The sequence below is a fragment of the Arachis stenosperma genome, chromosome 9, assembly GCF_014773155.1.
Source record: "Arachis stenosperma cultivar V10309 chromosome 9, arast.V10309.gnm1.PFL2, whole genome shotgun sequence".
In the NCBI taxonomy this organism is placed as follows: Eukaryota; Viridiplantae; Streptophyta; class Magnoliopsida; order Fabales; family Fabaceae; genus Arachis; species Arachis stenosperma.
This window is the reverse complement of record NC_080385.1, coordinates 5,507,584-5,517,379: the sequence shown is the minus strand read 5'-3', so window position 1 is coordinate 5,517,379 and position 9,796 is coordinate 5,507,584. Positions and strand designations below refer to the sequence as shown.

At 37.4% G+C, this 9,796-nt stretch overlaps 1 protein-coding gene across 1 annotated transcript; it reads left to right on the top strand.

Annotated features, from left to right (window-relative positions):
• The first annotated feature begins 1,256 nt into the window (after nt 1-1,256).
• On the top strand, nt 1,257-9,355 carry LOC130948704 (uncharacterized). Its single transcript, XM_057877548.1, has 12 exons — nt 1,257-1,717; nt 2,197-2,423; nt 3,307-3,374; nt 4,529-4,600; nt 4,699-5,048; nt 5,166-5,234; nt 5,311-5,399; nt 5,513-7,678; nt 7,802-7,879; nt 7,981-8,092; nt 8,775-8,825; nt 8,937-9,355. The coding sequence occupies exons 1-12, from the start codon at nt 1,376-1,378 to the stop codon at nt 8,985-8,987; spliced, it is 3,675 nt and encodes a 1,224-aa protein (XP_057733531.1). The 5' UTR covers nt 1,257-1,375; the 3' UTR covers nt 8,988-9,355.
• Nucleotides 9,356-9,796: the final 441 nt, after the last annotated feature.

The window sequence follows — 9,796 nt, the reverse complement described above, 5'->3', positions numbered from 1 at the left end:
TTATCATCCATAATCATTTTATCCGTGATCTTCTCTCGTTTCCCATGATTAGCAACTTCCAAATCTCCTTCGGACACCACCTGTTTTTCTTGCGCCACCTCCGCCCTGTGATCCTCCCCGGCCGCCGATGTTTCCCCGTATAACTCTAATCGATGATCATAGACCCCGCAATTGAAGCAAATGAGGTAGAGACCCTCGTATTCAATGTTAAGCGTATTATCAAGTACTAATATTCTCGGCACCAGCTTTCTTGATAAGTCAATTTCCACACAAATTCTAGCAAAACATCCTCTCGAGTGAATAGATGTGGTTCTATCAACTTTTAGCATAGTTTTGATGGTCGAGCCGACTCTTCATAGGAAGTGGTGATTGTATAGCTCAATAGGCAAATTTGGGATACGAATCCACATCACAATCTTTTTCACTTATTGCTTTGAGGATAAGAAAAACGGTCTCCATCTTTATACTGTCAAATAATGTCCTGCCACCATCCATGGTCCTCTAAGAAGGGCATGAGAATAGTCTTCTTCTTCAGCAAAATGAACCAAGAAATAATCATGATTCATATTAATAATACTAATCTTACCTTTATTTGTCAGGTATCTATTCAGACGTTGCTCCATAACTCCTAAATGGATTTTTTTTCTCAAAGACTTTGACAATGAGAGCAGCATGCGAAAGCTTGCATTATTCATCAAATTTTTCTTTCGATACTTTGATTTTTGGACAAGGATCAAAAGGTTTCTCTTTCTTCAATATGTCCTCACCTTCTTTGTACCACCGATCTTCTGGATTTGATTCTTCCTCATTGATAGTTTCATTTGAAAAGTTATTATCTTTGTCCATCAAACTTGGTGTAACTAAGAGAGACTCTTTATAAGATAACTTTAGTTCCGTGACTTTCTCCCCTATATTATCAGCAAGGATTTTCATACCGACCCGGTTGAGATTGACATTTCGTGCCTTAACTTTTTTAGTACTACATTGAACAAGATCAAGGACTTAGGTATAAACCCTAGAAGAGCTATCGTGGTTCTCCATGATATTCCTGAGTTAATAATTTTGCTCGAAGTTTCTAGAACTTTGCATTAACCAGCCGAGTACTAGTAACAAGTACATATCCTCCTTTTTTCTTTAATTTTGTGTAGATTGAGATAAATTGCTACAGCTGGCAAAAGCCAAATCCAAACAGAAAGATAAAAAAACTGATCAGGGCATAATTGCAATTATTCGAACGTCAAAGGGGACCAAAAAGTAAATATAGAGAAAGAAATTCTCATAATGGTTTAGGTTGTCTCGGCGCATCGAGGTCATAGACTCGTTAGCTTTCCTTCCATTACCTTCCAGGAAGGACGACGATCCCAACTGTCAAACCATGTACGGCGGACTCTCTTCCAAGCTGGGCCGCTCCGCCGCCCACAACAAGCGGCCCCACTCATCCTTCCCTCCACCCCCGCGTCCCTCTGGCCCTGGTGGTGGCGCCGGCAGACTCTCCCTCGGAGGCGGCTCCGCCCGCAAACCCGCCGCCGCAACCGCCTCCAAGACTCCGCCGGCGGTGGAGGAGACCTTTAATCTGGTGGCGGGAAGCGACGCGCTGGCGTTCTCGATGATCATAAGACTTGCGCCTGACCTCGTCGACGAGATCAGGCGCGTAGAGGCACAAGGTGGTAGGGCGCGTATGAAATTCGACCCCAATCCTCACAATCCCAACGGGAATGTAAGTTTCTTAACTGAATAGAAATTGAGGATTGTTTCAGGGTTTTTGAAAAAAAGAATATTGGTTTATGTTGTTAGTTGAAATGCTACCTTGTTCTTTGGGAATTGGGACTAGTCTTTTCCTAATTTATTATTATTTATTTATTCTTTTACATTGTTTAAATTTTTTTGTTGATGGTGTTGAAAAATTCGTTTTGACTAGCACTGTATCATGTACTGAGTTATGTTACTAGGAACTAAGGGACTTTATATTTTGAATATTGTGCTTAAGTCGATACAATTGTGATGATAATTACTAAACTGTGGAGTTCTAAATGTTTTTTTAGTTCATTCAAAAAGGTTAATTGTGCATCCGAAGTTTGTTTGGTTTGGTTTATAGGGTACAGTTTTTTGTCTTGGTTTATAGAGGGGGGGGGGGGGGGGACATTGAATCAATTTTGGATCTGTAGCTTAAAAGGAATGTGGTTGTTTTTGTACCAGATTATTGATGTTGGTGGAAAGGAATTCAGGTTTACATGGTCAAGGGAATTTGGTGACCTTTGTGATATTTATGAGGAGCGGCAGAGTGGTGAAGATGGAAATGGTTTATTTGTTGAATCTGGCTCTGCATGGCGCAAGCTGAACGTGCAGCGAATCCTGGATGAGTCGACTAAAAATCATCTCAAAATGCGGTCAGTCGAAGCCGACAAGAAGTCAAAGCAACGGAAGTATGTAACTGTTATTGATGATATACCTTACTTATCATTATACATCCATATGATGCACTCTTCGTCTACGTAACCCTTGTTTTTGTCTTTTGCTTTGCCTTTGTTATTATCTTACAATCTTTTTCTCTATTTCCTTTAAAATTTGTTGCTGCTTGCAGTATGGATGAGCCAGGCATTAATAACAGAAAAAAACTGAAGGTAGAAACTCAGGTGAAGTCAACTTCACGTGAAGTTGATAGTTGAGAGTCGTTAGATGAAAATTTAGTCAAATCAGTCAAATTATCTAACGACTCTCAGTTATCAACTTCACATGAAATCGACTGCACCTGAGTTTTCACCATCTGTTAAATGTTTGTCTTATTTTTTTGAACAGTTCATGGAAAGTTTTATGCAAATTTCAAAATTTTGAATGTGTATGAATGCTAATTATTGTATGCGCACACAAGCAATTGAGAATGCATGAATTACAAGCACTTACCAAGGTAGTACAAGTGAAGCTTAGCCTCAATGTCTTGTGGTGAATTCTTTAGATCACATTGTTTAACAAAGGAGTTGTGAATTTTGTACAATATTGATGGACTGTCACATTGTTTAACCAGACAAACATGTGTGTCAGATTACTTGTACTTAGATGGCAGTGTCATGAACAGTGAAAGGAGTTTGTTAATTTTATACAATATTTTGATACAATAAACAATGGCAGCAACATGCAGATAACAATTTTTCTCATTTAATGACGTAAATGAACCATTGATGATGTTATGCTCAGAGATATTACGTCATCACTTTTTAGTACAAGCATTTGATCTTTGGATATCTCTTGCAGTTTATTTATTTATTTTTGGCAAGTTGAAAGTTGATTTATATATGTTCTCTACAACAGAGCCATTGTCTTAGAGCCTGGAAACCCATCTTTGAAGTGCCAGATTAAGCAATTAGCTGCTGTGGAGGGTAACTTTCTTTGACTTCATATACTTTATGTATTAACTTTCCTTATATATATATGGTGCCGTCTATGGTGGCTCTTAATGTTTAGTGGCTAAGCTGGCTACATATGACCCACCTATATCATACATTGACACGTGGAAGAAAATTACCCAGTTGATCCCGTTAATTAATTTCCAAGAACTTTAACATGGTGCGGTAATTTTCTTAACAAGGTGCAGTAATTTTCTTCCCTTGTTTAATTACTTCCATAAAAGAAAGAATAAAATAATAAAAGAAGAAAATAAAAACCACAGATTTCTTCTTCTCGAAAGATTGAATGTGTAATATTTGGAAAAACAATTAGGGTTTGATCCCGCTTTAGGGTGGTGGAGAACTTACGACGAAGGCGTGGAAGACCCTCTTTGTTGGTATTGAGATGCGTTCCCGTCGAATTTCGGTCGGGCCATTGAGTTTAGACTTGGCAACTGAGTTGAGGAGCAGGTTCCCAGATTTGCCGTCACTTTCACTACCCTGGAGGTCCAGGGAGAAGAAAACATCACCCACTACCTCGACGTTGGAAGGATGGTGGTCTCTAGCGACTTGACTCCATAAAAAAGGAGAATAAGAAGATATCACCCCTGCTCCCTTTCTTTGATTCTATGGTTCTCTGATTTCTTGCTTTAGTTAGAGAAGGGGATTTTTTTTTTGGGGCTTCATTCCAGCCAAGAGTAAAAAACGAAAGAGAACAACTTATTTTTATTTAAAGAAATGGACATTAAAAATTACACTTACACTTTTTATTTTCTTAAATTTCACTTTTGTCTATACAGTACAATTTTAAATTACCAACACAGAATTAATGATAAGCAGCATTTCATGTATACAGTAAAAGTTAATTATAATTTGACATAAGACAAGTGTCACTTCTTCATTTAATGGTCAACCCTTAGTCACCTATAGGCTATAGCCACCATTTTCAAAGCCACCAGAGACATGGCCTATATATATATATAAATATATTGTCATTGAGATGAAAATCTTGAAGATTTTATTTCTTTGTGATATTGGGAATGTTTTTCTGCGTATCATTGCTCTATTATGTTAACCGAAAGCCTTAGTTTAATAAGGTTTATACATTGAATCATCCAACTGAAGAGATTTATACTGAACTTGTCCAGCTACACCATGGAAGAACTACAATAAAAAGAAAGAGGCTGCTCTTAAGAAAAGGAAAGTGGAAACTCTTCAAGGTATTAAAATTTAGTTGACCTAAGTAGTATTGGAACCTTTCCTACAAGTTTTTGTTTATTTATGTTGTATATCTTTAATCTTTTGAATGTATGTACAGTCGGAGGCCCCCCCAAAACTACCCATAACCCTAAATCTGGATTTATGTCAACAACTACTTCTAAGAGCAAAATTCCTTCCCCTCTTCCATCTCCACCTGATCCATTTGCTGCTGCTTCCTCTCCACTCGGGGCAGTAAATACTTCTAAGGTTAATGATGATGCTGTACCATCACAAATGATGGGTAAGCAAGATACAAATGCAATTCCTGAGAAAGAAATCCCCACCAAGGCAAACAATGCTATGAGGAATTCATTAGGAGGTAAGGGAAATAATGGATCTAAACCAACAGATTTGCAGGGCATGTTGGTTTCTCTTCTCATGGATAAACCTAAAGGAATGAGTTTGAAGGTCTGTGATACATATCGAATATAATATTTTTCTTGCTTGGCCTCTTTCTAGTATCTATCTTTTTGTTAAACTAATTTTACCCTTTTAACCCCCCCCCCCCTTTCTTTTGATTTATAGGCGTTGGAGAAAGCTGTTGGCGACATGCTTCCGAATTCTGTAAAGAAAATTGAGCCCATTATAAAAAAAGTAAGCATTGGAAATCTTGAGGGTATTCTTTATGATGTATATTTGATCTAATTTTTCATTTAATCATGATCATCAGATTGCAAAATACCAGTTCCCAGGGAAGTATATTTTGAAGCCGGGAGTGGATTTGGAAAGCATAAAAAAGCCTCAGAATGAATGCGGAAGGTACCTGTTAGTTTCACTTTTACATGACAATATCGTTGGAATACCAATGGTGTAAGTTTTCTGCTTGTACAGACTCCTTTCATGCATTTATGGTGCATTATCTTATTTTACAGCTCCCCTGATGATAACAATCCCCAAATGCATGCACGTGAAGAATTTCATGATTCAACATCAGCTCCACAGGGTGGCTTTGAAGAGAAAGTCTCAAATGACGATTTTGAGGAGCAGTTGCAAGGAAAATCCAAAGTGGAAGAAGAATTAAACACATTGGAAAAGGTTGACATTCAACATACTTCACCTGATATTGGTGATGAAAAAAGAGGTGCTGATAATAGTGAAGGGCAGGCAGGCAGCTCTAGTGAGAGTGCAACTGACAGTGACAGTGAAAGTGACAGCAGTGACAGCGGAAGTGAGAGTGGAAGCCGTAGTAGGAGCAGAAGTAGAAGTCCTGCTGGAACAGGGAGTGGGAGTAGTAGTGACAGTGATACTGATGCATCTTCCAGCAGTAAGGACATCCAGGACGGTTCTGATGAGGATGTAGATATTATGACTAGTGATGATGAAAAAGAGTCAAGGCCCAAACCAGAAACCTCTGATCCAAGAATATCGTTACCCGGTCCAGTAAAATCTCCTGATGGAAGATCTATGCAGAATGAGTTTCATGAGAAGCAGGATGGTAATGAATCTGATGCAGTTGACATTGAAAAAGACTTACCTGAAGAAGAAGAAGCTGAAATTGCTCCAACTACTGGTGCCATCTCTAATGCAAGTGGCAGATTTGCAGATGATACAAAACCTTTTTCACCTGATTTGCAACAGCTCCAAGAGCGCCAAAATTATATTGGGAGTTTGTTTGATGAAAGGGAAAGTGATGTTAAGGATAGCTATAGGCATGAACAGTCTGACAGCTCTGATAGGCTATCGATGGGTAAGAAGAGGCCTTCTAATGTGAAGAACATTGATGACAAATCTGAACGGACCAAGAGGTTGAAAGCAGGAAACTTGGCTCAAGGATCATTTTCTCCTGACATGGATGTGCAAATGTTGGAGAGTTCTCACAATTTGTCTCCTCCTGAATTTGCTGAAGGCAATTCTAAGGGCCGCACAACACAATTAATTAATAGAGCTGATAGACAAGGAAACACAACTGGTTTACAAAAAGGATTCAATCAAGCGTTTCCTGGAAAACCTACTTCAGATTTACCCCATACAGTTCAAAGGACCTTTGATCACACTTCTGTAGTAAACCCAACCAATGCATTGGAAAAACCAGAAAGCGTAAGGCACAACAAAAAACACCCGGGAAGGGACTTTCATGTGCCTGAAGCTTCTTCTATGCAAAAAGAAAAATCTCATAGAGATGCCCAAAATGAAGTCATTCACACCACTGAGAAAAAAGTCCCCAGGAATTCCAGAGATGGTAGTGATGGAAGTAAACAATTACCATCCATGGATTCACATTACCAAAAACAAGGCAATATGGTTGGTAAGTATAAGGAAGGACGAAAAAATGCACAGCAACACTTAATAACATCACCCAATGAAAACAACAGAACTTGTGTTGATAAATCCCCTGTAGTTAATGGAAGAGGTACGCTTCTTCAGAGAGAGCATTCAGATTTGGAATTGGGTGAACTCCGTGAGTCCACTCCTGATGAAGCCCCTGCTGCAAGGCAATTTGATCGAAAGGGTTCGTTTAAACATGTGGATAACAAAGGTAGCACTTCAGAGGTCAGGAATGCAGATATTTCTAAAGCAAGGTCTTCATTAAAAGCATCTTTAGACTCAGGAAAGCAGTCCCCAGCCCTTGTTAGTTCTGGTTTCCCCACCAATCTGGAAAGCACCAATAAAAAGAACTCGGACAATCATTTTGAAGATACAACAAGGTCTCATTCTAGAGTTATTCCATCTCAATCACAACATTTGAAATCTGACCATGTGGAAGTTGGGTCTCAAAAATTCGCAGAGAGGAGCAGTAAGGCGAGCCAAGATATTGACTTGGAAGGTCGCAGTGAAAGCAATAGAAGAGCACCTGTTAATGCATCTAAACAGCAAGACAATAAACGTGGAACAGTTTTGCACACTGTCAAAGAAAATAAAAGGCGAACACCTAATTTGTTGGAAGATATGGCTGATGGAGGAAAAGATTTACTGTTGGTAGATATAAATAACAGCGATCAAAAGAAGAGAGAATCATCTTCAGATGAAAATAGTTGCTCTTATTCGAAGTATGAAAAAGATGAGCCTGAACTGAAGGGACCGATAAGAAATTTCACCCAGTAAGCAGTTATTTTTGTGCCTTATTATTGTTGTTGCAGTCTCTGATGTTATTGGTAGGGTTCTTTTTTAAGTCAAGCACTTAGACTTTAGGTATCTGATACATGTTTTCTATGCAATACTAGGTATAAAGAATATGTGCAGGAATATAGGGATAAATATGATAGTTACTGCTCCTTGAACAAGATCCTGGAGAGTTACAGGTAAACAGTCTTCCAATTCGGTGTTTTATTGTTGCTTTGTATTAGATGTTTATTTCAATCACTTGTCTGATTCTGTCTAACATCTCGCCCATAATTTGTAGGGATGAGTTTTTGAAACTGGGCAAGGATTTAGAAAATGCTAAAGGTAGGGATATGGACAGATATTATGAAATCTTGGGGCAGATGAGAGAATCCTACCGACGTTGTGGAACGGTATGTTTTATTTGGTTCCAACCAGGCATGAAGTATTAATATGATTTTATAGAGGTCAAATGCCAGAGAAATCATTTCCTTGTCTGTTTTGGAGGATAAACTTTAGTAACACTCGTACAGCATCTAAAGAATGTATGAGTAAGACATATAAAGCATTTTAAACACTTTTTCCCTTTAGGTTTTAAAATTTCTGCACTTTTCTAGCATAACTTAGTAGCAGTATGTACAGTCTAGTGTCTTTATTCATATTGCATGTGCTGGGAGGCATTATTCTTTTAGGAGCGGTTTTTGTTTTCATTTTCAGTATTTTTAGTTTTCATGATTGCAGCAGTCTAAAGGAAATTGTAAAACCAAAAAAAAAAAAAAAGAAAAGAAAAGAAGTAGTGAAACGAAATTTTATTGTTTTACTTGTTACTTCACACATTTCTAAAACAAAAGACACTGAGACCAAATCCTTAATTCAAGTCTTATAGATGTTTTTAAGCTGGTTGATTTTATTATCATAAATTCATAATTAGCTTCCTTATAAGGAATTGTCACCAATGGATACTGACTGACTCTGTTAGTTGTCTAGTTTGAATTGGTGCAATTTTTGCTGAACAATTGCTGGTTTATTTACTTCATGTTGTATCATTGTATTTGGTATATACTTCTAAATTTCTGGACCTAATTTGAGTTGCAGAGACACCAGAGATTGAAGAAAATATTCCTTGTGCTCCACGAGGAACTGGAGGTAATTAATTAAATCTTCTTCAAAGGCTGTATCTTGGTCACTTATTTTTCACTAATGGTTTTGTTACATTTTTCTACATGCTCCTCACCCAACCTTTTCTGCTACTTGCAGCATATTAAGCGAATGATCAGAGAATTTGCGGACTCATACAATAAAGAGTAAACAATACAAGAGCACTCTTGAGCATAAAATTCTAGCCTGCTCCACCAACCTTTGGAAGTTTTGGGTGATTCATGAAGCAACAGCAGAGTAGACGAATGCATATGTAGATTATGGATGTGCATTAGCTTTTTTTGTTTTCTTGTTTTTTTTTTTTTTTTGATAGAATCGTAAAATTTTGTACATATTTAAATTTTGTACATTGCTCTTGTGCATAGGTCTGGCATTTTTTTTGGTTTAGCCTGACCCTAATTTTGTTTTCATGTCTGCATAAATTGTATATTTTTAGGCTCGTTGAATATTCCAGCTTGCTTCAACGTTAACACTTAGAAAATTTTCAAATCTGAATTGCAGGAGTTATTAGTTCACAAGACAGAGTGGAACCCTTTTATTTTGTTGGATCGAAACATAGAACTGTATATAGAAGAAATGAGAAAGAAAGCAGAAAGGTTGCAGTGAACTTACTTGAGAATAGTGATGGGTATTAACCAGAAACGAAGGTGTTGATTGTGGAAATGATAGAGGGATTTTGATTAAAGGTTTAATTTCCTGAGCAATTATTTGGGTTAAATGTTTTGAAAATATTAGTTATGCATAAAGCTACATGTTTAAATAGGATTTCTATGGTAGGTTGGGAATGAAATATAACTAATATAAGTATGAGGATCACTTATTTCATATTGATAATTTAATAATGTTGGTATATACTATTGAATTATCTCTAAAATAAAAAGCATGAATAAAATTAGAATGTTGCAGCCAACCACCACCTATATTTTTATATACTGGTTTTTTTTTTTTTTAATTTTTGG